This window comes from Euleptes europaea, chromosome 18 (assembly GCF_029931775.1).
Source record: "Euleptes europaea isolate rEulEur1 chromosome 18, rEulEur1.hap1, whole genome shotgun sequence".
NCBI lineage: Eukaryota > Metazoa > Chordata > Lepidosauria > Squamata > Sphaerodactylidae > Euleptes > Euleptes europaea.
In genome coordinates, this window is record NC_079329.1 from 20829404 (window position 1) to 20842644 (window position 13241).

A 13241-nucleotide genomic window follows, 5' to 3' on the forward strand; every position below is an offset into this window, starting at 1 on the left:
TTTGCAAAAGTGAGTGGTGACTCATGAAAGCTCTTATAAATGTTGTTAAGTCTTTAAGAACCCTGACATGGATGACCCACACTAGCCTGGTGTCATCAGGTCTCAGAACCAAAGCAGCAGGGATGGCCCTGGTTAGTACTTGGATGGGAGACCACTAAGGAAATCCAGGGTCACTCTGCAAACCACCTCTATTTTCTTGCCTTGAAAACCTTATGGGGTTGCCTTAAGTTCGCTGAGACTTGACGGCACTTTACACACAGTCTTTAAGGCACCACGGGACTAATGTGCAGTGTATCAAAACAGCCCAGGAGAGATCTTCCCCCAGACCAATACCTGTGGGTAAAGAACTGTGCACACTTTAAAGTTCTGCAGAAATCTTGGTCAAAATGCATTCGAGCGACATTGCATTTTATCAGTCTCACAGCCTGCTGCTTGAGCAAGCTTCTCCCAAAATGTCCCACCGGGGCTTCTTTCCAACTAAACGTCATTTAGGATCAGGGTGTCGGCGGCTCATAACACTTCCACCCAACCCTAGCTTGCTCTAGGTACCTGTATCTGCCCATTCTGCCTGGTAAAGACGCCTGTGGATTTTCAACAAACGCATGCTCATAGGTAGACAAAGAAATACGTAGTTTCCCTTGTTTTATTGTCTTATGAATTCTGGGACTCAGTAGATGTAAAGAGGAACTTTTTGTGCAGCCTTGCAAATTAAGTCCATGCGGGATGCTAGCCCTGTGTACCCACACGTAGTATGTTACTCTTTCAAAAAAGAAGCAGTTTCGGTAAAATTCTGCATGATCACCTACAAGAAATGCAGGAGATCTGGAATTGGCTTACTTTTGTGTATGACTGTGGAGAATCTGTGAGAGAGTCATATTGTATGTGACAGGAACAACAGCTTTACAGCTAGAATAGTAACAGCAGGAGGGACCGTGTTGTGGTTTGGCAAGTGAAATTTAACCATCTCTGTGAGGCCGATTTACGTGTCCCATTGAATTCACTGGGGCTTATTCTTAAATGAGGAGTGATTAAAATGCTTAGGGCTGTTCAGCTTGGAAAGAAGGTGGTTAAGGGGAGACATGATAGAGGTCTATAAAATTATGTATGGTATGGAGAGAGTGGTGAGGGAGAAGCTTTTCTCCCTCTCTCATAATACTAGAACGTGGGGTCATCTGTTGAAGCTGGAAGGTGAGAGATTCAAAACTGATAAAAGAAAGTATTTCTTCACACAACCCATAGTTAAATTGTGGAACTCCCTGCCCCAGGATGTGGTGATGGATGCCAACTTGGAAGGCTTTAAGAGGGGAGTGGACATTTTCATGGAGGAGAGGGCTATTCAGGGCTACTAGTAAAAATGGATACCAGTCACGATGCATACCTATTCTCTCCAGGATCTGAGGATATGATATTAGGCACTTTGGAACACAGGCAGGATAATGCTGCTGCAGTCATCTTGTTTGTGGGCTTCCTAGAGGCACCTGGTTGGCCACCATGTGAACAGACTGCTGGACTTGATGGGCCTTGGTCTGATCCAGCATGGCTTTTCTTATGTTCTTAAATCAGCTGGCATAGCTTTGTAGCCCATGGCTGCAAATTCTGTGTACCATCTCCTTTTACAAATATATCTCATTCAGCCAAGTGGTATGGAGTTCCAACTCAACATGCCTAAGGTGAGGGCTGTAGGCTGCAATCCAACCCACGCTTGATTTAGGAGTAAATCCCATGGAGGGCGCTGGGAGAATATGATTTACTCAAAACGAAGGGTAGATTCAAATAACAAGTTCTGTTGTGGCAGCATGCAACAAGATCTAAGATGCGGTGCGCTCTGATGCTCATAGAATCGTACTTGCAGACATCATAAATGTCAGGGGAAGTCTTTTTCCTTTTTGGCCTGCCCTTGCCCCACTCAGTAGTTATTTTAAAAACGAAGTTCCTTCCTCGCATGGATGTCCACAGGCAGGGGCAAGGAGGGGCTTGCCCCCAAATCCTAGATTTTTTTGATCCACATCACGTGATTAGCTGTTAGGATTAACAGACTATGCCCCCCTCCCCCCAAAAATTATTTATTTCTGCAGGGGCCCTTGGCCTTCCATAGCACCGAGGAGATGGGATTGGCTTTAGAACTCAAGCAGACATTCAGAGAAATATGTCTGGTCTAGCCCCAAATGCTGCTAGACATTTCAGTTCTCTCAATTCCAGAAGTAGTTGAACACATGAAGCTGCCTTATATTGAATCAGACCCTTGGTCTATCAAAGTCAGCATTGTCTACTCAGACCGGCAGCAGCTCTCCAGGGTCTCAGGCAGAGGTCTTTCACATCACCTACTTGCCTAGTCCCTTTGACTGGAGATGCCGGGGATCGAACCTGGGACCTTCTGCATGCCAAGCAGATGCTCTACCATTGAGCCATGGCCCCTCCTCTTCTTCAGTGACTGTTCATGGAGAGTTGCCTCCCCTGATCTCTAACCCAGCCCCTCCCCATGGGGAAGCGCATTCACACCTTGATTCCAAATCTGAGGGGCAGGTCTTTTGACAAACGGTCTCGGGTATTGGGATGGGATGCCAATTCTTTGAAAAGGGAGTGTTTAGAAGGCGACCCCTGGGCCTAACCCCACAATACAACACTTTTCTATGGAGCGGGGATACATCCATCTCTGGTGCGACGATTGCCATGCCCACAGTATGTATGTATGAGATCGGGTCATCATGCGCTGGCCAGGGAGTGAAACGGAAACAGAATCTTTGTGACTGTGTGTGTATGTAACTATTATATAGCATGTAACTATTATATTATTTCCTTTACCCCTTAGAAGCTCCTTGATCCATTGATCTTGAGCAGCATATATCTAATGTTTGAGGGATTATAACTATTATATATATGACTGTGTATGTAACTATTATATAGCATATAACACACATATATATACACACACACACACACACACACATATATATATGACTGTGTGTACAGTCATGTATATATGACTGGGTATATATATGACTGTGTGTATGTAACTATTATATAGCTATCGTGTATATAACTATTATATATTATATATATATATATATATATATATATATATATATATATATATATATATACTATTATATAATATATATATAATAGTTCTATACGATAGCTATATAATAGCTACATACACAGTCATGTATAGCTACATGTGTGTGTGTCTGTTACATGCTATATAATAGTTACATACACACAGTCATATATATAATAGTCATATCTATCTATATCTCCATATCTCTCTATCTATTTATCTATCTATTTATCTCTCTATCTCTCTATGTATCTCTCTATGTATCTCCATATCCTACACGGGAGTATTTTCAGTCTAAGCCAGTGGGCACAGGGAACTCGACCCCAGCTCGGATCTCATGCCCGACCTGGGCGTGAGCGCGCGCGCTTCCTGACGGCGCCTACCCCGCTCCCTGGGCCGGGCCCTCTGCACATGCTCAGAGGCCTCCGCCCTCCCCTCCTCCCTCCCGCCGCTCCGGGCCAGCCAGCCAGCCAGCCGGCCTGCCAGCTTCCTGCAGTGCCGCGGCATCGCCTGTGCGCGCAAGGGGTTAAGGCAGCGTGCCGGCTGGTCGGCGTGCGCTCTCCCGCTCGCTCCGGCGGCGCCGTTGGACTCGGGCTGCCCGCCGCCGAGGAACCAGGCCGGCCGGCCGGCCCTGCCCGCGAGCCCCCCGCCCCGCTCCTCTCGCCCTTCCTCCTCCTCCTCCCCTCTCCCGCGGCGTGCCACGATGTGAGTGTGGTGCAGCCCGCCCGCCGCCGCCGCTGCGCCCCTCGCCCGCCTCCCCATCCCACCGCGCGCCCCTAGAATGTGGCTGGGCCCCGCGGCGGCAGCGGCGGCCGGGAGCCGGGGATCGGCGGCGCCATGGCCCGCTACGACGCCGGCGGGAGCCCCCCGCAGCAGCAGCAGCAGCAGCAGCCGGCCCTCTCGTCCAGCTGGCCGGCCTTGGCGCCCCGGCGCCGGAGCGTCTGGTACATCTACAGGTACGGCCGGAGGAGGACGGGCCGGCCTCGCGCGGCCGCCGCCCAGCCCAGGCGAGCCGCCTCTTGCCCCCGCGCTCTCCCCATTCATGCCTCGGCCGCCCCCCCCTCCTCCTCCCTCGCCCCATTCATCCCTCCGCCTCGCGCCCGCCTTCCCTCCCGCAGCCCATTCACCGCCCGCGCGCCCGCCATTCATGCAGCCTGCCAGCCAGCCGGCTCCCGGCTCGCGCCCTCCCCTTCCCCCAGGCGGCCGGCCATTCAGCCCTGCGCGCGCCCCCGTCCGGATTGATGGCTGGGTCTGTGGCTGGCGGGGGGGGGGGGAGGGAAAGAGAGAGGCAGCCCCGGGGGGACGGGGGCCTGGCGGCGCGCGCGCGTCCGTGCGATGCGCCCCAGGCGCTGGCGAGGGGGCGATGGGGAGGCTCGGGTGGGTGTGCGCGCGCAGTGGGAAGGGAGGGGGAGATTCGCGTGCCTCTCCGGGAGAGGCGTGCGTCTTGTTTTGAAGAGGCTCGCGCGTGTGCGTCAGCGAGGGCTTGTGTGTGTGTGTGGCGTGTGTGCACGCGCATCCGAGCTCTGTGTGTGTACGTACAGATGCGTCTCTGCATGCAGGGCCTCGCGTGCCCCGTGCACGCCTGTGCCATTCGAGCCTGGGAGCCCTGAGCAATTTGGGCCTCCAGATAGGTGCGCTGCGCAGGCAAGAGTGTGTCCCTTCTCGGGAAGGGCTTTTGGGGTTGGGCGCAGGCATGGTTGTGCACGAGAGAGCCTTCGGCGTGGGGGTGTGCTGCAGAGTGTGCTGGGATGCGTCTGCCAAGCGTCTGCGAAGGCTTGGGGGGTATGTGGGCATCTGGGAGTGTGTGGCTGTGGTCGGGCGGGCGTCGGGTGCCATCCGCTTCCGAGATCACAGTGGCGAAGGGGTTCCCGGAGAAGCAAGCCCTGAGTATACGTGTGTGCTCCCCTGCCTTTCTGGGGTGCATGTGTCAGTTGTGTTTGTATGTATACGTACTTGCGTGTTGATTAGGACATGAATGCTGTCTAGATTGTTTTATCTTTTGCGGAAGAACCTCAAACCCCAAGCAGCAAGCCTTTGTGGCACGGTATAGCGCAATTCTAGGCATGTATTAAAATATGCTGTCTTGTGTTGGTTACCCATGAGCACACATGAAGCTGCCTTATACTGAACCAGATCCTTGGTCCATCAAAGTCAGCGTTGTCTACTCAGACCGGCAGCGGCTCTCCAGGGTCTCAGGCAGGGGTCTTTCACATCACCTACTTGCCTAGTCCCTTTAACTGGAGCTGCTGGGGATTGAACCTGGGACCTTCTGCATGCCAAGCACATGCTCTACCACTCAGCCACAGCCCTTCCCCATGGTCCACCCATGTGTATGCAAGAACATTTGTGCTATACGTCTTTGTACAGTGTATGGGTGGAAAGTCTTCGTGTTTATGTATATTTGTATGTGGATGCATATTTTATCTCTGTCGGGCCTTGTGTATAGTTGTTATGTGCTGCTTTGCATGTGTTTATCTTTGATGTGATAGCTGTTTGTAAGGTATGCTTTGTGTCTTTGTGCAGGTATATATCTTTGGAATGATCTGTGTGCCTGCATACATGTTTACTGTCTACATGCAGTATAATGCACTGTATAATACCTACATACAGTATAATGCCCTGTATACAGTATAATGCACTGTATATTTGCGGTACCCAGCTTGCTGGGGGTAAAGGGAAGATGACTGGGGAAGGCGCTGGCAAACCACCCTGTAAACAAAGTCTGCCTAGTAAACATTGGGATGTGATGTCACCCCATGGGTCAGGAATGACCCGGTGCTTGCACAGGGGACCTTTACCTTTATATTTGTGGTGTGTTTTAAATGTGAATTTCATATGTACTTTTGTACCTGTGTAAAGATATGGTTGATTGCATGTTGGAATGTATGCACGTGGACATATTTGAGTACAAGTGCATATGTCCACGTAGTACATGCAAGTTACTGTCTTCGCTGATACACATATGTCCTGATTGACATAAACATTTGAGCATGAACCTGTGTTTCCGTGCATAGTAGTGCTTACTTTACACACATGTTATCGCATGAATACACAAGCCAGTCTTTGCAAGCGTTGTGTTGTTCCTAATGGGTCCGCTTTCATTTTTGTTTGTTTTAATTGGAAGTTTGAGGCTTCCAAATCCCATGAACACATGAAGCTGTCTTATACTGAATCAGACCCTTGCTCCATCAAAGTCAGTATTGTCTACTCAGACCGGCAGTGGTTCTCCAGGAACTCAGGCAGGGGTTTTTCACATCACCTACCTGCCTAGTAGATGCCAGGGATTGAACCTGGGACCTTCTGCATGCCAAGCAGATGCTCTACCACTGAGCCACAGCCCCTCCCCTTTACAGTAAGCTCCAGTTGTCATCTCTGCAGCGTGTATAAGGCCTGCTTCAGTGTTGTCCAGAATTGGGCCCTGGAGATTAGGAACCTAAAAAATGGGATGATTCCAAAATCCTTTCTCTAGAGGACTTGTGCAAATGTCTTCCTTGGAAAAGGAAGGCGAGCCCTCCAGTTAGGAGTGACTCACTTGGGATGCTGGGCTTGGGTGCCTCAAGACGCCAGGTTGGTTTGTTTCTTTTTAAAAAATTATAACTAATGCCACTAACTTCCTTTCAAGAGTGTACTTGCTGTTGCCCCCTCACGAATGACAGCAAGTTTTCTGATAAGTCCCTTTCCTTTGGAAGGTGGGACTTGGAACAAATGGAAGGAGGACTCCCTGTTGCCTTTTCGTCGTTGATGGTTGGTTCTGTGAAGATCTCCAGAACTTCCAAGATGGTTCTGAGCCATTGCAGGGTGCTGGCTTTGCCTCCGGAAAGTGCTTTCTGTGCCTTTTTTTCATGGGTGCATAAAGCGCCAGCGTTTGAACACAACGGAAATGCATTGTGGTCTATCCCAGTTGGCTCCTGGGGGGTTCTTTGTTTATCCAGGATTCTCGGAGCTCCCTGGTAGGGAACTGCATGAAGGAGGAAACAGGGTTTGGATGCGTACTTGTTTGTATTTTGGAAATCTTTGGGATGCTGAGCACCGTTCTGTATTAGATGGAAACTGGATTCATATATGATCCATGCACACTTTAGAGGGCGTAGATGTAAGGGCGCATGGGCACGACTTTTTGCTTGAGAGCAAAACATGATCTGTATGGGATGGTAATATATTGGTTTGGTCCAGTAATGTGAATGCTCTGTGTGTCAGGGAGATCACCTTCTGTTGCTTTCAATAGCCATCTAGGGGCGTGTGTGGTTGCACTGCACACCCGTGCGCATGGTGCATTGTTTCCGTTCGATCATCTGCTGAGCAAACGCGCTCAAAAGAGTTTGGAGTGCCTTTCCAACTGTGTCACGTAGGAGTCGTGCACGCCTCTCCTTCTTACACATACGCAAGGGTGCATTATGTTGAGGACATTGGGGGGTCTACATTATGCACCCTGTGTGCTTTGCTGTAGATCGAAGCAAGCATTGTGTTATGGTAGATGTTTGCACACCGTAAAAGTCACCAAACACAATACAGCCACGCAAACCACATATTGTTTCCCACCAAGTGCTTTCTCTCTTTGTAGTCCTGGGCGGGCAGCAAAATCAGAAGGCTTATGAAGCCCCCCACCCCACCTCGCGGGCCTTCACTGAGAGCTTGCTACCCGCCTTTGGCTTGGTGGTTCACGGGTTGCACTGGCCTCTTTGTTGGAATTGTTAACTGTACACAGTGGAAGGCCTGTGAAACAGCACGCATAACTCGTGGGAATCTGTGCCGATTGGGAGGAGCGGATGGTTGTCTGCAGTTTTGATGGTGGTGGCGAGAGGGCATGGCTCAATGGTAGAGCATCTGCTCGGCATGCGGAAGGTCCCAGGTTCAATCCCCAGCATCTCCAGTTTAAAGGATCACGTAGTAGGTGACGTGAAAGACCTCAACCTGGGACCCGGAGATCTGCTGCCAGTCTGAGTACACATACCCATGAACACATGAAGCTGCCTTATATTGAATCAGCCCCTTGGTCCGTCAAAGTCAGTATTGTCTACTCAGTCAGGCAGCGGCTCTCCAGGGTCTCAGGTAGAGGTCTTTCATATCGGCTATTTGCCTGGTCCCTTTAACTGGAGATGTCGGAAATTGAACCTGGGACCTTCTGCATGCCAAGCTGATGCTCTGCCACTGAGCCACAGCCCCTCCCCAAACACATGAACACATGAAGCTGCCTTATACTGTATCAGCTCCTTGGTCCATCAAAGTCAGTATTGTCTACTCAGACCGGCAGCGGCTCTCCAGGGTCTCAGGTAGAGGTCTTTCACATCACCTCCTTGCCTAGTCCCTTTAACTGGAGATGCCGGGGATTGAACCTGGGACCTTCTGCATGCCAAGCAAAGGCTCTACCACTCAGTCATGGCCCCTCCCCTGATGATACTGACCTTGATGGAGCAAGGTCTGATTCAGTCTTAAGGCAGCTTCATGTGTTCATGCGAAACGCGGTGCTGCTTGCGATTGGTGGTGAAAACTGGAGGCTTGCCAGCCGCACAGTCTGGTGTCTGCTGCCCTTTCCCAGATCGGCTTCTTGTGTTTTGCTGCTTCTTACAGTGCCGGTCCAGGCTGCCCGGGAAGCCTACAGTGTACTTCCATCCTCGACAGTGAACTTCATTTACGAGCCTGGGCATTTCCTGAAACCTTACGGCAATTTGCCGTTGCAGGGTGTGGTGGCTGTTACCAGTTCCGTTTGCAGCGTCAGAGGCCCATGCAGCCTGTGCAACATGCCGTGCTTGCAGCCAGGTTGCTTGCGCCGGAGGTGGTCGCACGCAATGTTTCTGGAGTCGACGTGGTCCTCAGTTTTCATTACCTGTTGCCCTGGGCTCTGCATTTGCACGCACAATCCTCTAGCCCCGGGGTTCTTTGTGGTGTTGTGCATCACCCGGCCCAGTGCAGCGCTGCTGAGCATGCATGGTGCATTTTACATTGCAGGGCTGTTGCTGTGTGTTGCACACTTATTTACCCCGTGGTAGAGCCTGACCTGGATGGCCCAGCTAGCCTGATCTCGTCAGATCTCAGAAGCTAAGCAGGGTCAGCCCTGGTTAGTATTTGGATGGGAGACCACCAAAGAATACCAGGGTTGCTATGCAGAGGAAGGCACTGGCAAACCACCTTTGTTAGTCTGTTGCCATGAAAACCCCGAAATGGGTCGCCATAAGTCGGCTGCGACTTGAAGGCACTTTACACACAGAGCTGCTTGTAATGAAGCCTGTGGAGCAGGCGCTCTGTTGGAAGCGGATTCCTGTGTAATGTTTTCTGCATTTCCTAGAGAACTGTTCTCTATGGTAGATTTACACTGTAGAATATCTTTTCACTGGGAGGCCTGCACTATGGCGGTCTCTGTGTGGGCACTGCCCAAACCTGGATCGTGAGTACTGTGCAGTGTGTTCTAAAGAGGTAGTGGACATGTGCATGGAGAGGGGTATTCATGGCTACTAGTCAGAATGGATACCAGCATGGTGTAGTGGTTAAGAGCGGTGGTTTGGAGAGGTGGAGTCTGATCTGGAGAACCGGGTTTGATTCCCCACTCCTCCACGTGAGTGGCGGAGGCTAATCTGGTGAACTGGATTTGTTTTCCCCATTCCTACACATGAAGCCAGCTGGGTGACCTTGGGCAAGTCACAGCTCTGTTAGAGCTCTCTCAGCCCCACCTACCTCACAGGGTGTCTGTTGTAGGGAAGGGAAGGTGGTTGTAAGCCAGTTTGAGTCACCCTTAAGTGGTAGAGAAAGTCGGCTTATAAAAACCAAATCTTCTTCACGCTAGTCATGATGCATCCCTATTCTCTCCAGGATCAGAGGAGCATGCCTATTATACTAGGTGCTGTGGAACACAGGCAGGATAATGCTGCTGCAGTCGTCTTGTTTGTGGGCTTCTGGAGGCATCTGGTTGGCCATTGTGTGAACAGACTGCTGGACTTGATGGGCCTTGGTCTGATTCAGCATGGCTTTTCTTAAGTTCTTAAGGAAAATGTGGAGCAATGCAAGAAGTCTATATAAATAGGCTGCCAACTTAGAAGGCTTTAAGAGGGGACTGGACGTGTTCATGGAGGATAGGGCTATCCATGGATATTAGTCAAAATGAATACTAATCATGATGCCCACCTATTCTCTCCAGGATCAGAGGAGCATGCATATGATATTAGGTGCTGTGGAACACAGGCAGGACAATGCTGCTGCTGTCGTCTTTCTTGTGGGCTTCCTAGAGGCACCTGGTTGGCCACTGTGTGAACAGACTGCTGGACTTGATGGGCCTTGGTCTGATCCAGCAGGGCTTTTCTTATGATCTTAAGAAAAATGGGAGCAATGCGCGAAGTCTGTACAAATAGGCTGCCAACTTGGAAGACTTTAAGAGGGGAGTGGATGTGTTCATGAAGGATAGAGCTATCCGTGGCTACTAGTCAAAATAGATACTAGTCATGATGCATACCTATTCTCTCCAGGATAAGAGAGCATGCCTATTATATTAGGTGCTGTGAAACACAGGCAGGATGGTGCTGCTGCAGTCGTCTTGCTGGTGGGCTTCCTAGAGGCACCTGGTTGGCCACTGTGTGAACGGACTGCTGGACTTGATGGGCCTTGGTCTGATCCAGCATGGCCTTTCTTGTGTTCTTAGTGTGTTTACCTTATGCCCTGACATTTTAGGGGAGGGGGGGTTGTGCCGCACGTGCAAGACTTCCAGTACCCAAATCCTGTGTACCAGGGAAGGTTTAGATTTGCATTGCTAAAGCTGAGCACAGCAGAGCCCTCGCAGCGCTTCCTGGCAGTGCAGTGCTTGTTCCCTTTTTCAGGGCCTTGGGTCGCCTCGCCCCGTGGTTCGTGCTGCGTTTAGACTACATGCGCTGTGTTTCGATGGCCAGGGTTTTGTACAGGAATGGGGAGAAAGAGAGGTTCGGCGCTGGCACTGTGGTCTCCTTGCACGCACGGCACTACGTTTGCAGTCGGAGTAGTGCAGGGGCAGCGTCTTATGCGCCTGTTACTTTCTGTGCATCAGGAGAGCATCTGCCTCCGGAATCCCCTTTGGAATGGGGCTGGCCCCTCACACGCCCTGTCGTCTCTCTCCCTTGCAGTGACTACATCATTAAAGAGAAGACGGTGCTGCTGCAGAAGAAGGACAACGAAGGATTTGGCTTTGTGCTGAGAGGAGCCAAGGGTGAGGAGGGGAAAGCCTTGGCAGGGAGAGGAGGCAGGCGTGGGTGGAGATCAATGGCCAGCCAGTTTGGTTGGAGTCTTGGGAAGGAGCCTAGGGCTGCACTGACCGGTCACCTCTTCCAGTGGCCAGCAAGGTGTAGTGGTTAAGAGCGGTGGTTTGGAGCAGTGGACTCTGAGCTGGAGAACCGGATTTGATTTCCCACTCCTCCGCATGAGCAGCGGAGGCTAATCTGGTGAACTGGATTGGTTTCCCCACTCCTACACATGAAGCCAGCTGGGTGACCTTGGGCTAGTCGCAGCTCTCTTAGAGCTCTCTCAGCCTCACCTACCTTACAGAATGTCTGCTGTGGGGAGGGGAAGGTGATTGTAAGCCGGTTTGGTTCTTCCTTAAGTGGTAGAGAAAGTCGGCATATAAAAACTAACTCTTCTTCTCCTCCTCCTCCTCCTCCCCTCATTGGTGCTGTCTTCTGCTTTGGAGGGTCACGCTGGTCCACGCTCAGACCCCATTAGCGAGTTCTTCACCTCCTTTTCACCAGCCAGCATGGTGTAGTGGTTAAGAGTGGGCAGATTCTACTCTGGAAAACCAGGTTCGATTCCCCACTCCTCCACATGGAGCCTGCTGGGTGACCTTGGGCCAGTCACAGTTCTCTCTGAACTCTCTCAGACCCACCTAACCTCATAAGGTGTGCGTTGTGTGTGTGCAGGGGGGAGGTAGTTGTAAGTCGCTTTGAGACTCCTACCACCCTTGTATTGGAGGGGTCCAATACAAGTCCTATGAGGAAAGGTTGAAGGATCTGGGTATGTTTAGCCTGAAGAGGAGAAGACTGAGAGGTGATATGATAGCCATCTTCAAGTACTTGAAGGGCTGTTGTATAGAGGATGGTGCTGTTGTCCCAGATGGTCGGACCAGAACCAACAGGTTGAAATTAAAGCAAAAGGGTTTCAGTCTAGACATTAAGAAGCATTTTCTAACAGTTAGAGTGGTTCCTCAGTGGAACAGGCTTCCTCAGCAGGTGGTAAGCTCATCTTCCCTGGAGGTTTTTAAGCAGAGGCTTGATGGCCATCTGTCAGCAATTCTGATTCTATGACCTTAAGCAGATGATGAGAGGGAGGGCATCTTGGCCATCTTCTGGGCATGGATTGGGGTCACTGGGGGTGTGGGGGGGGAGGTAGTTGTGAATTTGCTGCATTGTGCAGGGGGCTGGACTAGATGACCCTGGTGGTCCCTTCCAACCCTATGATTCTATGATTAAAGGACGGGCCCAGGGAGGAATGAATGCTGGAAACTGCTGCCTCAAACCATGCCAGAGTGATGCTGTGGTCAGACTCGGATCTGGCAAGCCCAGGCTCAAATCTCCACTTTGCCATGGGAGCTCCACTGGGTAACCTTGGTGACCGATCACACGCTCTCAGCCTAACCTACTTTACAGGTTGGTTGTTGGGACGGTGATGTGGAGGAGAGGAGAACAACGTTGTAAGCCACTTTGGTTCTCCGTTGAGGAGGACACCAGGAAATCACTATCTAAATGAATAAATAAGTCCATCATTTCTTGCTTGGGAGTGGACAGGCGGAAGACAGTTTCTGTTGGGGAAGAAGGCACCATGAGGCCCAAGTGGTGAGTTTGGCAAAAGCCAGCCTCTCTTTGAATCGTTGGCCTGCAGTCAACTAGAGGGGCAGGGCATAGCCCCTGTTCCAAAATGAAGGCTGTGTTGGGGCTCACATTCGTTGCCCTTGACCTGGAGGACCTGTATCTCCAGCGTGGTGTAGTGGTTAAGAGCGGGGGACCCTAATCTGGAGAACCAAGTTTGATTCCCCACGCCTCCACGTGAGTGGCAGACTAATCTGGAGAACCGGGTTTATTCCCCCACTCCTCTACATGAAACTGGCTGGGTGACTTTGGGCTAGTCGCAGTTCTCTGAACTCTCTCACCCCCCACATACCTCACAAGGTATCTGTTGTGGGGAGAGGAAGTTTGTAAGCCGCTTGGAGACTCCTTAAAGGTAGAGAAAATCGGGGTAT

The 13241-nt window shown here is 51.0% G+C and overlaps 1 protein-coding gene across 1 annotated transcript in view; it reads left to right on the top strand.

Annotated features, from left to right (window-relative positions):
• Nucleotides 1-13241, top strand: part of SHANK1 (SH3 and multiple ankyrin repeat domains 1) — a 120007-nt gene that overhangs the window by 78652 nt on the left and 28114 nt on the right. The window contains exon 15 of the mRNA XM_056863875.1: nucleotides 11140-11222. Coding sequence (XP_056719853.1) covers nucleotides 11140-11222 — 83 coding nt within the window. The remainder of the gene's footprint in view (nucleotides 1-11139; nucleotides 11223-13241) is intronic.